Below are 14,579 nucleotides of genomic sequence, written 5' to 3' on the forward strand. Positions count from 1 at the left end.
TGCTGCATCTTCCAACTAAAAATCTCATCGTCCTTTAATGTATGTATCTATAAGATTTGGAGGCAAGTTTATGTCTCTTCATTTCTTGGACTTGAAAAATTATTTTAAAAAAACTGCTTAAATTCCACCAAAACAAAAAACCTTACTGAAATGTGTCCATTTTTTTCCTTGATTTTCTGGAACTCCTGTGTTGTTCTAAGTATTATCTTGGTCTTTAAAGTATATACTGTACTTTTTTGAGTATTGTTTTGATTATTAAAGCGCTTTGTGACCCTGGTCTGGAAAAGCGCTATATAAATAAATATTACTTACTTACTTACATTTAAAAATCATTGAATGGTTGCCTTATAATCTTAATTTTCATCTCTGACTATCTGTAGTGTAGCATTAAACATCATAGAAAGTGATCAGTATTGGCTGCTCACCAAGAATTCCAATTGTGTTATTATTAGATGCCTTAACTCCGGCGATGACATCCTGACCTTCGGGCCGACAAAACCATTAAATGTTCATGAATGTTCAGAGTGGCTGAGGGTGAGCGTAGTGAAATATAAATGTCTGGATAGAGGGTAGAGGGACGCACATCTGAGACCCTCAGCAAATGGGTCATGCGAGCGGGAGAGTAGGAGGTTTGCCAATACTACTACACAACCATTCCAGCTAGTTGATACGATCACTGCTCGTTTTCCCACATTCCTAGAATTCTGCCAAATCATATGCTTAACTGTGAGTTTTTCAAGTAGAAGATGATAGCCCGAGTTATCATGATAGTCTTTTCACATTTTCACTGATTTGACAGCACCTAGTTTACAAAAATGTGTATTTTAGGAGTTGAGTATCGTACCGGTGCACTCATAAAACACTGCACTGGAAAAAAAACAGCCGTTTCTTAAAAGAAAAGCAGCTTAAAATAAGTTAATAATAACAAATATAGCAGCGTCACGACGACAGACGATCTCTCGCTGACGCTCACTGCAGCATGTTTAAATTTAGTCCTTCTATATTTCCCAATTCTTTTAACCCCGGCTGAAAAAAGCTTCCTATCGCGTCATCATGCGACTGCATTGATGCTTTTTATGAAATGTTTAATCTCTCAAGATAAAAACGGATTTGTACTTTAAACTTTATATCAATGTCTCCCTTAAGAGTGATATCTTGATTTTTCAGCAGAAGTTTTGTACCTTTAGCCAAAAGTAAATGGATTAGATAATACTTTGTTTCTTGAAGACGCAAGAAACGTTATATTTATTGCAGAAAAGGGGGCAGGATAACTTTGTGTTTTTGTGTTTCATTAACGTTCTTTTTCAATTGTGCTCTTCACGAACTTGTCTCAAGTGTGACCCACGGGCCATTTGCGGCCCCCATTTCCCAAAAAGTGCGGCCCACCATCTCTTTTATAAATTATTATTATTTTAAACTTCTGAATTCCTCCAATATCAACCAATGTAAGTAGTAAGTAAGTAAGTAAGTAATATTTGTAGAGCGTTTTTCTAGACCAGGGTCACAAAGCGCTTAAAAAAATTAATACAATACCCAATAAAATAGATGCTTATAAGGTCAAAACAACACTGAGACCAACCCAGGATGTGGCACTCTTACAAATACTTAAGGACACCCTAAGTTAGGTGACATGTTTTACACATTAAAAAAAAACAACATAATTATTGGGAGCTTACTATGAGGAGATACAAAGAATTACACTTTCTTAAAGTGATAGTTCACCCAAATTTCACTCATTTTCCACTCATGTCGACTAAGGGTTGGGATTTTTAGAGTAATCCGTTCCTTTTTGGAATTATTGGCAAAAAAAGGGTTATCTATATGACAGTCCAGAATGGGGCTCCATTTTCTCCATCCAAAAAGACAAACTTATCCATATACCTCTATAGTCCTCGTCTGTAATGTCCCTTTTTTTGTGAGGAATTGTTAGAAAAAAATCGTATATATTTTAGGTAGGTAGGTAGAATTTTATGGATCCCTCAGGAGGTCTCCTTCGGGAAATTGTTTTGTTTTTTTTCAAATTATCAACAGCAAATACAGCAATTTTTCATAAAAAATAATAAAAATAAAATAAGAACAAGAACAAAGAGAAATTAAGAGAAAGAACAGAATTGTACAATTTAATAGGAATGAATGAGTCCTTGTGTCTATTTGTTTTGCACCTATTTCAGTCTATTTTAAGATTGTTTGTAGGAGAAGCTAAAAGGCTAACAGACTAAACATATATATTTTTTTACCGCGCTTATCATTCACTTTAAAATGCATTTCTGAAGGTATACAAGGTAACACACCAGTACTTGGCCCTGTCATGATTTATAAAGATATATTTTATCAGACAACAAGGACTTCATTGAAATTGTTTCCTTTCATGTTTTTGGTAGCCTTCATCCACATTGATTTTTTTTTTTTCGGGTGAAGAATTGCAACTCACTCTGGGGAAAGTTTGTGACAAGTACTACGGAGGTCGTTCGGCGTTTTTTGTGAAAGAAACATCTGGCATTTTGGAAAAATATCATCAACTTTAATGAGAGATGGATATGAAAAATAATGGAAACGACATACTTTTTTTTTGTAGCAACTGCACATCGCAAGACACCTTAAAACTAACTTTTCTATTTATCTCATGTATTTTTGATGATTCAATGAATCCGTAATCATACAAAACTGGTTTTATTTTCCCCTTTGCATTTTTAAAATAAGTCATGAAGGGAAAACTGTTTTTTTGGAAGATATTTACATAATTTAAGTCACCTGACCCACTAAAAAATTCCATATTTTACACCTCATAACAGACAAGATTCATTAATTTTGAGACATTTCTATTTCATGATATTCAAAGCTAACCTGTGCAGTTAATTTTATTTTATAACTAAAATGTTTATTTATACAACTGTTGCAAGGTGGTAACATTTCAACTCTAACTAACTATGCTAGCAAGAAAACCATTTAATTTATCTTTTATTTGCAGAATATGTCGTTTTGTTCGACGTCAGATGGTTAAGGAACAAGTTCATAACCTCCAGGTTGTCATTTATGTAGCTTTGATTATATAGTTCCAATAGAACAAGTAGTTACATTAAAAATTAAACTAAAAACAGCCCGAATTCACAGCGAAACCACACAAGAATCCATAAAACATTAAACAAAATTTAAATGCTGATTTGATTTGACGTTCACCACTCTGGTGGCCCCCTGCCAGTCGAGTTTCAGACCCCTTGCTCTAAATGATAATTGAATTTTGAATTAAAAATGTTAGGTGTTAATTCAATGTGAGGCTCTCCAGACATAGGAAATCGAGCCTTGATAAAAGTGAAATACAACATATATATTATAAAACATATAACAGTCTATATTTGACACACTTTTTGTATTTCAATACAGTTAAAATAATAAAAATGTACCGGTCTAACAGAAGTAGTCAGTAGCCTCCATTGACTCTTGTATAATCCAAAAGTTATGGTTCCCTCGGACATTTTTTACATCGTTCCTTTTTCCGGCTACGATGACTCCTCATCTATATTAATGGCCAAAAAAAAAGTCTTAATTCACAAAATCCACATATTTTCCCTGGCGTTTGTGGCGAAGGAGATTCTTCCGCTACATTACCAAATCCCCCCAAAAAAGTTGAAGCGTGAAGAGTTTATTTGAAGGTGTGCAGAGGTGGGCCGAGCCGGGGCCGAGGGCCCAGAGGCTTCTTAATTGATTTCACAGGGAAAAAAAAGGGAGCAGGGGGGCGGGGCCCACGCCGAGTATATGGAAGGGCCTTAAATATTAATGACGGAACCCGCAGATAAAACAGAGGGACGGCAAGACACTTTACATAACAGTGCAGCAGTGGTACACGATTTTATTTCAGCGTCTGTCCTCTTTTTTTTTTTATTATGGTGTTTGCCTCTCCGGTCGTGTTTATCTGAAGCACCGGGTGATTATTTAGAGTTTTCTAATGGAAAGAAGCAGCAGGGGGTCTTCCTCATCCTACTCTGTATGCGACGATCAACAGTCCCTCCTCCCGTGGACGCTCCTTATTTAAAAGCTACAACGCTGGCCTTGAAGGCGTCCTCAGCCGCAGGGCGAAGGGTGTTGGATTAAAAATACATTTTCATCTTGCGATGACTTTTTTCTCTTCCCTTTTTTTTATTTCTCGCCCAGGCTTGTTCCAGCGAGCCATCGCTCAGAGCGGGTCGGCCATATCCAGCTGGTCTGTCAACTACAGGCCGGTGATGTACACCAAGATCCTGGCCAGGAAAGTGGGGTGCACTCTGGGGGACATGGCCGAGCTGGTGGACTGTCTGCGGAGGAAGAGTTTCCGTGAGTTAGTGGACCAAGACATCCAGCCGGCTCGCTACCACATCGCCTTTGGTCCCGTGGTGGACGGTGACGTGGTGCCGGACGACCCTGAGATTCTGATGCAGCAGGTCAGCGCTGCTTTGATTCATGAATCACTTTAATGAAACCATCTCGGTATCCATCCCCTAGCCTTCAGTCGTGTGATTAATTTCTGTGCGTCATGCGCGACACCAGGGCGAGTTCCTGAACTACGACATACTGCTGGGCGTCAACCAGGGAGAAGGCCTGAAGTTTGTGGACGACAACGAAGGCGAGGACGGGGTGACGTCGGCGTCCTTCGACTACACCATCTCCAACTTCGTGGACAATCTGTACGGATACCAATACGGTCAGTGACCCCTTTTTTTTTTACTCTTTTACGACAGCTAAGAGTTCAAAACATAGATAAAGTCTGATGATTATGTAGATAGACATAGGATGGATGGATGGATGGATGGATGGATGGATGGATGGATGGATGGATGGATGGATGGATGGATGGATGGATGGATGGATGGATGGATGGATGGATGGATGGATGGATGGATGGATGGATGGATGGATGGATGGATGGATGGATGGATGGATGGATGGATGGATGGATGGATGGATGGATGGATGGATGGATGGATGGATGGATGGATGGATGGATGGATGGATGGATGGATGGATGGATGGATGGATGAAATTGTTTTTCCAATTAGCACACAGCAATACAGACATACAGACATTACAAGGTAATTCATTAAAAAAAAAAAAAATATATATATATATATATATATATATATATATATATATATATATATATATATATATAAATATAAAAATTAAAATAAAAAAAATACAATTAAAATTAAAATAATAATAAATAAATAAAATAAATATGTAATGAATATCAAGTATTTTTATATTTTTCAAAGAAAATCTAGTTTAACTTCACATCCTATAGAAAGTGGACTGAATTTCACCTGTTTTTTTTTTTATTAAAGCCCTAAAAATGAATCGACTGGACTCGCTAAAAAGCTATTATAGTTAGTTTAAATTTAAATTAAAGATACATCCTTTTTTTTTATATAAAGCTTACATTTTCTCACACACGAAAAAAGAAATCACATAATTGTATCCCTTTACAAATCATTAAGTCATTGGTGTATAATCTAAAAAGAAAACAATAATTATATATTTAGCAGTCAAATGTATTGATTTAAGTGTATCTTAAATAGATCTTGGTCCTCGATTGTACTCATCAATATGTGTCTGTTTGTACAAAACTCTTTTTTCATTTAAATATTTACATAAGAAAATGTGCTTAAGCCCCGCCCACTGTAAACACTGCATTTTTCTGCAGAATAAATCTTGTTACCATAACCATATATCCTTTATATCCATATCAATCTTACATAAGTTTTAAAGTTAAGTAAAATACAATTTCAGAAAATTTCTCTTTTTTTTGTTAATACATTTTACTATATATTTTGGACTACAAAGCGCACTATCAATAAAACCTCTATTTGAATACATAAGAAGCACCAGATTATAAGAGTGCATCAACTTTACTCAACTCGTTCTCAATAACTCTCGACGATGTACTGTAATGCTCAGACAATCCATCAAGCGGTGTGGCTTTGTGGCTTACCAAAAGTAGCACTAAAACATTTTGACAGATTTTTGAGCGCCGTGTACCACATAAAATCGATTCGAGGTCAGTAAGCACAACCAGAATTACTGTAATACATAAGCAGCACTAGATAATAAGGCGCACTCTAGATTTTGGAGAACAGTTAAGGATTTTAATTAGGCTTTTTAGTCCGAAGATTACAGTATAATGGACAAAATAATTCTATCATTTAAAAATAGGTAAATTACATTTATGCTCAAGAAAATATCGTGAAGAACATCTTTTCAGCAATAACTTTTATATGGTAAAGTTTCTGTTTGTTTTGATAGAAGCGGATAAGAGCCAGTGGAAAATCTATAGAATTTAATTCTTACTTGTATTTTTAAAAACAGTCTTAATTTAAGTGAGAATTCTGCCGTCCACCCTGATGCCACATTAAAGAAAATGTTGTTTGAAGCAACTCAGTTCTTCTATTGATGGACAATATTTTGTGTTAAACAAATTTTTTCTTTTTCTTGTTGGTTTAAAAGAGATCAATACTTTTTTTCTTGAAAAACCATGGCTACAATTGCTTTTTATTAATGCAAAACTTGAATCTAACAAGAAATAACTTTTTAGTCAAACGTGCTCTTACAGTAAAGGTAAAGTGATTAATTAAATATCAGCAATATCGTGAAAAATCTTTTACTGTACTATTGATTATAAAATATATGAGGTATGGTCGGACAAGATGGATGGATGGATGGATGGAAGGACGGACGGACGGATGAACTGTATCAATCCCTCTGGAGATCTCCTTCAGACACATAGCAGACACGATGGATTCATGAAAAAAAAAACAGAACAAGTACAAAGTGCAATAAAAACAACAAAGATGACAAAATCTAACCATAAAGAACATAGAATAACAAATAAAAATAACACAAAGAAAAGGATAAACGTGCCATAATTTTCGAACTAAAAGGGTCATCTACTGTCCTATCAGAATTGACACTGTATCATGATACACTTTATTTTTAAAGGGCCACTTGATGGCACTCTCTGCTTTATAATATTTGGCTCTGATCTAGATAAATGGATTAGCTTTATTAATCCCTCTGGAGATCTCTTTTCGGGAAACCGGGTTTCCGGTTCACAGCAGACAATTGAAGGTACAGCAAGTAACATAAGAAAAAGAACAAGAACAAAGTGCAAACAAAAGAACAAAGTCTAAGGAATGACAAAGTGCAAGTATAAAGAACATAGATCATAGGAAATAACACAAAGAAAAAAGGGTAAACTAAGATTAACATAGAATAGAATACATCATAGTTTCACTCCAGTCCTGCCCCCAAATTTAGAATTAATAGCCGAATAGCACAAGGAATGAATGAGTCCCTGAGTCTATTAGTGTTGCATCATGGAAGGAGTGATCGTGCACTTCATCTGCTTCTCTGTTCACTGATGACAGTGTTCAGAGGATGACTGTCATCATCCATGCATGCGATTAAAAGAAAATATATTTTCTTTGTAATTATTATCCGGGTAAGAACTAATTGTGCAGAGTAAAGTAAACCATGTGTGTGTGTCTAACAATTCATCTGTTTTTATTGGTTCCGCCTCTTGGGCCCATGACAGATTCATAGAAGATATTAAGATGAGCAGAATGCCATTTTCTAAAACAGTTTCCACAACAACAGTTGGCTCAGAAACTCCACATAGATAAGTAGTTCTGCAGAACAAATTCCAGCAGAACATGAAATTGGACACGAGCCAACAGCAGCCCTCTTGTACAAAAAAAGTGCGGCACTCGGATAACAAGATTAATCCTGAGATTTGTTGATCAAATTAAAGCCTGAGACATAATTTACTTTTGTTTATTGATTTTTGGGCCTAAGGACAGCCTCCTTTTGAGAGGAGAGAAAAACTGTAATAATAACCATTTCTGCTTTGTTTCAAAATGTTTAATTTAATATCCATCAAGTTTTTTTTTTTTTCTTTTAGTGATTTGCAAATATTAAAATGGCTGATTGTATTTAGACTGACAGGCGGAAATAAAACAAATGATTTTGTCCGATAATTTGTCTTTAAGGCTTCATCTATTAATCAAATCAGTTTTTCTCTTATTAGAATATTTGAATAATGATTGACCTGTATAATCTATAATCCTTATTTTATCTAAACAATGGCATCTTATATAAACATGAACATAAATCCACTTGATATTGACTGGATTTGCCTCCTAGGCCGATTTTATGACAGAGACAGTAGTACCTGGAGACAATCGATCACTTCCAACTATCAAGATCAGGAACATGTACTGTATATACATGGTAGTAACACAGAATCATGTCTGTTTTTTTCAAGGTAAAGATATCTTAAGGGAAACCATAAAGTTCATGTACACAGACTGGGCCGACAGGGACAACAGCGACATGCGCAGGAAGACCCTCCTCGCCCTGTTCACGGACCACCAATGGGTGGCGCCGGCCGTCGCCACGGCCAAACTGCACGCCGAGTTCCAGTCCCCGGTTTACTTCTACACCTTCCACCACCACTGTCAGACCGAGGCCCGGCCCGAGTGGGCGGACGCAGCCCACGGCGACGAAATCCCCTACGTGTTCGGGATCCCCATGGTGGGCGCTATGGACCTATTCCCTTGCAACTTCTCCAAGAACGACGTGATGCTGAGCGCCGTGGTGATGACGTATTGGACTAACTTTGCCAAGACAGGGTGAGTCAATAGTTGTTGACTCAACAATAAGTCTGGTGGATCTTCCCTAGAAACTAGAAACATGACGATGTTCTCTTTTTTTTTAGGGATCCAAACCTACCTGTTCCCCAAGACACCACGTTCATCCACACCAAGCCAAATCGCTTTGAAGAAGTCATCTGGACCAAGTTCAGCTCCAAAGACAAGCAGTACCTACACATCGGGTTGAAGCCTCGTGTCAGGGACAATTACCGGGCCAACAAGGTAGCCTTCTGGCTGGAGTTGGTCCCCCATTTGCACAGCCTTCACAAAGAGAACCTCAGCTCCATCACCACCCGGCTGCCCCCGCGGAAAGGCACGATGAAACCGGGCACCCGCTCGACGCGACCACCGGGCACCTCCACCCTCCCTCCAGACCCGGAGCCGGAGGAGTCCGAGAGACCCCGCTACTCTCCCTTCCCCAGTGAGACGAGAGACTACTCCACCGAGCTGAGCGTCACTGTAGCTGTAGGTGCCTCGCTACTGTTCCTGAATGTCCTGGCGTTTGCTGCACTTTACTACAAACGGGACAAGCGCCATGAACTCATGCAGAGGCGCCACCGCCGGCTGTCCCCGCAGCGCGGCACTACGATGGGAATGGGAATGGGCGTCGGCATGGGAGTGGTCGGCGCCCCACCGCACAACGACCTGGCCCTGAGTCAGGAGGAGGAGCTGATGTCACTGCAGATGAAGCAGCAGAGGGTGGAGCTGGAGCACGGCACCCCCCTGCCGTCCCGGAGCATCCTGGGCGATCTGGAGCCGCTCCGGCCGCCGGTGTGCCCGCCCGACTACACCCTCGCCCTGCGGCGGGCGCCGGAGGATGTGCCGCTGATGACGGCCAACACGATCACCATGATCCCCAGCACCATCAGCAGCATGCAGCCGCTCCACCCCTTCAACACGTACCCACCTGTGCCCGCCCCGTCCACCACCCCAGTCCCCAGCCACAGCAACAATGCCCTGCCCCACCAACACTCCACTACTCGTGTATAGGACCAGGCACAAGCTCTGCCCCCCACCCCCTCCAAAACCCCCTAATGTGGGCCTACACAGACGCACCACCAAACATACATTCTGTCTCATGATGTGATCATACAGAGCTGCAGTTTGTCAGCTTCTACCAGTGATATACCTCTGAGATCTAATCATGGAGGTTTCCATCAAAAGCTCTTTTTGCCAAAAGCTTCATTTAACCCACCTTTTTTTTTTTCAACTGTTAAAGCTGACGCCATATCCACCTCGGAAAAGCAGCTCCCACCCATATATTTTTCCACAAAAACTGAAAGAGCTAATCACATTCGGTCTCATGGGTCGCATCTGCATGTGTTGTCGAGTCACTGTGAGGACTTTGTTCAACGTTAAAAAAAAATTCCGCTCATTTGCCGGAACAAAAGTAGCAAAAGCAGCTTTTTGTCTCAGGCACCATATGCTCCCACAGACTGACAGTCATGAGGCGGAGATTTCTTAAAATTTACAAAACGTGGCTTTGAAAGAAAAAAGAAAAAAAAAAAGAGGCCAAATCTGGAAAGACGAATTTTGGCAAACAGTTTGCAGCACTGTGTCCCAGCAGCTGCTTGTGTTCCCACTTTTTGGAGACTTTTTTTTGACAGTTTTGTATCTAAATCTGTCCCTGTTAGGAGACGAAAAGTTGAATCTTTGCCGCTAAACAATCCCAGATTACAGTTGAGAATTTAGCTCTGTGTCATTAGTCAAAGTCAAAATGTGTAATTTAAGGATTTGTGCAGAATTCCAAATCTCTAAAGTATCGTATTATGTCGGTTTATAAACTAAAATCCAAAAGTAAATTCATTTGTCCAATTTGCATTTGCAGTGGGTTGCACATCGTATCTTTCTCAGGTAGCAAATACTGCATTTAAAGTATATATTTATAAATATTTTCAAACCCTTGCTAATAATTTAATGGATCGTTTAGTACTCAGTACTCGATGGAGGTCTATATTTGTTATTATTACTGTGTTTCTAAACTTCAATCTAAAGTCATTTTGTGTCTGACGGTGTAATTGCCGTATTTTCCGAACTTTTAGGCGCACCGGATTATAAGGCACACCTTCAATGAATGGCCTATTTTAGAACTGTTTTCATTAATGGGGCGCACCAGATTATAAAGCGCATAGAATAAAAGATTCAGTCAAACGTTTGACTGGGGTTACGTTATGCATCCACTAGATAAAGCTGTGCTAAAGGGAACGTCAGAAAAAAGGAAGATAAAGTCAAACTTTATTAAGCGTTTTGACAACTCCGTTCGGTCCCATGGTAACGATGTTCAAATGAAAGCAGCAGCAACTGGTGTTGTGAGCAGACAAATGTTGAGCAAGCAGCAGCGAAGTTGAGCGCATGTATGACAGCTAGAACGCACGTGTATGAATGGTTGAGCGCGCAGCAGAGGGAGTTTGAGTGTACAACAACCAAGACACACTCGCTCAAAAAGGTGGCAGTAATATCACTCCATAGACGTCCTCCATGATGTGACGTGCTTCCTTAATCCCACCCCGTGATGACACAATGACCTAAGAGTCATGAAAGTGTTTATAAACAAGTCACCCACCAGGTAATGTTCATATATAAAGCGCTCCGGATTATAAGGCGCACTGTCTTTTTTTTGAGAAAATTAGAGGCTTTTTAGTGCGCCTTATAGTGCGGAAAATACGGTAGTTTTACATTTAAAAAATAGTCTTTATAATCTTCTGAATTAGTAGTAACTGTATAATTGTACTTTAAATGCAGCATTATGACAAAAAGAAGTGAATAAACTTATTCTAGGACAGACAAATTGGACAAATGAATCCAATTCAGATTTCTTACTAAACTCTTCCTTCCTTTCTTTTCTTCCTAACTTTAGATCAAAGAGAAGATAAAACCAGATCGATCCAGTGTTTCTGATTTCTCTGTCACAGATTTGAAAACAAGTGAAAAGTAAATCACTTTTTAAATATGTTACGGGACAATATTTACACAGAAATATTTCAAATATATTTAACTGACTTCACCAGACAGGAAGTGTTCCTGGAATCCAGGCTGTCCAAACAGATTCACCGCATCTTCATGCTCATCCTGCTCTTTTATCTGTTCTCTCGTTCCCTGCTTCCACTCATCACCTTCCGTCCATTTGTAGCTGGTCTCATCCCTCCATCCCCCTCCCCACCCTCGCGCCTCTTTCCTCTCTCAAACAATCACTTGTAGACTCTTCTTTCCTTTTGGAGTCTTTTATACAAAAACACAACTGTAATTGATGTATTATTAATAAATTGTAAGGATATGAATGAGGAAGAAAAAAAAAAAAGATATTCTGATATCTCTCGTTTTTACCAGCATTCTTGGTGCCAAGTACTGTGATCAAGTTCCTCTCTCACTGGCGTCCAGTGGACGGTCTGGAGAGATTTCCTCCTGACTGTATCTTATAAGGAATTACCATCATAAAAGTGCCAACGTTTTTTTTTTTTTCTTCTTCTTTTTTTTGTTTTGCTCCACACGTCTTTGTTTTTAAATCACTCGATGTTGCACTGTGGCTGGTCTCTTCTATACAGAGAAATCAGATGTCATTCATCCCTGTATAAAAAAAAAAAAAGAAAAGATCCAATATTCATTTTTTTTTTAAGATCTACTTTGCTATCTGGGATGTTTGCATGTTTTTCTTTTATTTTTTTGTTTGTTTGTTTGCCCTAAAAGTGTGGACAATAGAGTTTGTCTATTTTTCATTTCCAGTTTTTAAACTCAGCTGCACTTTGTGGTACTTTCAAAGCATATTAAAGTATTAAGAGATGAATATTGTGTAAAACTATGATTATAACAAAGAGAGTAAATATTTCCTCTTTATTTTTTTTCACCCCCCCCCCCCACCCTCGTCCCCCTCGTCCCCCTTCCTGTTTCCTAACGCCGAGGCTGAGCCGCCAACACGCCCAGAGAAAAGACTGATGAAAGCCCCTCGTCTCCTATTCTTTGCCGTTTTCTCTTTATCTTTTTGCAACCGTGACGTTTTGCACCGTCACCGTTTCACTTGAAGATCACACCTTTTTTTTTTTTTTTAAGTTGCTGTGGAAACAAACACACGGGAAAGAAAAAAAAAAACAGAATCTCAAGTTCACATGAAACGTCTATATAAGTCTGTGACTGACGTCATTTCTCCATGCTTCAAGTGTTTGAAGAACTGCCTGATCGTTTGTCATCTGATCTTCTGTTGTGTCATGATTCTCCCTCAACACAGTGGGGGGGGAAATATTAATGACAGTGAGGAGGCCTCGCACGCCAGTTTTCACGTCTTACGCACAACCGAACACAAAGATGGGTAACACATGGGACAATTACGGAAAAATAACACCCCCCCCCCCATCCCCCTCTCCCACCCCACCCCACCCCGGATAACCACTGGATTATTCTGACAGTGATCCAAGAGGTGATGGTGGGATAAGTACTGTCATTGCACAGGTATTTTAAAAAGAAAAAAACAAACAAACCCTGATTTTAAATAGAACAAAAAAATCTTCAACGACATTTACCACAGAAAGCGAGTGCGATGTTCTGCATCCCGTCTGCTTCTGAGGAACACACTTTGGATTTAGACTGCCATCCCTCACCTTGGACTAGAGCTGCGAGGACGACAAAAAAAAAATCGGAAAAAAAAACAACAACTGTACATTTTTTTTTTAAGTGTAAGAGAACAAACTGGAATTTGTAAATATTATGTTTGTTGTTTGGTTTGAGTGATTGGCCAGAATTTTACTTTTTTTTTTTTTCTTTCTTTTTTCGTGACAGCAGGTGCAAGTAACGAAAAAAAAAAGATAAAGTCATATATATATATATAAAACATTTTATTCAGAATCACAGCACAGGTCAGGTCATAGGAAGGGATGATATAGAAAATGCACTTACTATTATGATGTCTACAATACAACACTACACTTGGGAAGATTCATGAACTGTTCTAACATATCCCATGATGCTTCACTTCGTAGCTGGCGGAGAGTTTCTAAAGGCATGTCCGGCAGATGTAAACTCTTGGTCTTGATTCTGTTTTGTGTCTTTGTAAAAAACCAAGGTTGACCCAGAACAGAGCTTTGATTCTGTAACTTTACTTTTATTTAATTTGGGAAATTAGCATTTCTCCGCTCGCCCCTTGACATCTTTGAGTTTTTTATTTTTTTATTTATTTTTTTAGCTGAGCCTTGTTTGTTAGTTCACAAACTAAAATCTGCAACACAGTGTTTAAGGTTGGTTAACTCTGAGTTAAATAAGCCAACCTTTGTCATGAAGCCAAAGAAAAGATCATAGCAGGAAATAAAAAAAACGAGGAAAGGAAGTTCACGGGGGACACGCGAACACTAAATAAAGAATCTCTTCGGACCCTGACCCGGGTTTTGAATGTTTTTTTCTTTTGGCGTTTTTTTAAGATAAGAGGTCAGAGAGTTTTTTCTTGTCATTGTGATGGCACAATATCAGAAATGACATGTGTTGCCTCTTTTATCCATTGAGTTTCAGGGGAGCTGCCAACAGAAATTGGAAGCACACTCACCAAGTTTACATATTTACTCTTCAGATTTGGCTTGTGCTCACTCAAAAATAAAAAAAAAATAAAAAAAATCCAAATATATATATATTATTACATTTCTTGCTGAAGGGAAGGCTTGCACCTGTTTGTCTTGTTTGATTTCTGTTTGATTCAGTAACCTGCTTGAAGCTCAAGATACTGTGAGAGAGCATAAAGACCAGACTGGGAAAGACTTAAAGTTAATATTTCTATTTCAAATAGAGGCTATTACACACTGTATGTTGTGTATATGAACTGGAAAATATTAAAAAAGGAGAAAAAAAAAGCTCAAAGAAGTTGGAAGATGTATGTTTTTCTTTTCCAAACACTGTTGCATTGATTCTTTTTGGATGTTTGTGGAT

The 14,579-nt window shown here is 38.7% G+C and overlaps 1 protein-coding gene across 1 annotated transcript in view; it reads left to right on the plus strand.

Moving 5' to 3' along the window:
• LOC148066071 (neuroligin-2-like) overlaps positions 1-11,978 on the plus strand; it is an 84,473-nt gene extending 72,495 nt beyond the window's left edge. The window contains exons 6-9 of the mRNA XM_087806656.1: positions 4,150-4,415; positions 4,522-4,675; positions 8,291-8,657; positions 8,744-11,978. Coding sequence (XP_087662782.1) covers positions 4,150-4,415; positions 4,522-4,675; positions 8,291-8,657; positions 8,744-9,668 — 1,712 coding nt within the window. The 3' untranslated portion in view covers positions 9,669-11,978. The remainder of the gene's footprint in view (positions 1-4,149; positions 4,416-4,521; positions 4,676-8,290; positions 8,658-8,743) is intronic.
• The last annotated feature ends 2,601 nt before the right edge of the window (positions 11,979-14,579 follow it).

The sequence above is a fragment of the Callionymus lyra genome, chromosome 14 (assembly GCF_982586985.1).
Source record: "Callionymus lyra chromosome 14, fCalLyr1.hap1.1, whole genome shotgun sequence".
NCBI classification, from domain to species: domain Eukaryota; kingdom Metazoa; phylum Chordata; class Actinopteri; order Syngnathiformes; family Callionymidae; genus Callionymus; species Callionymus lyra.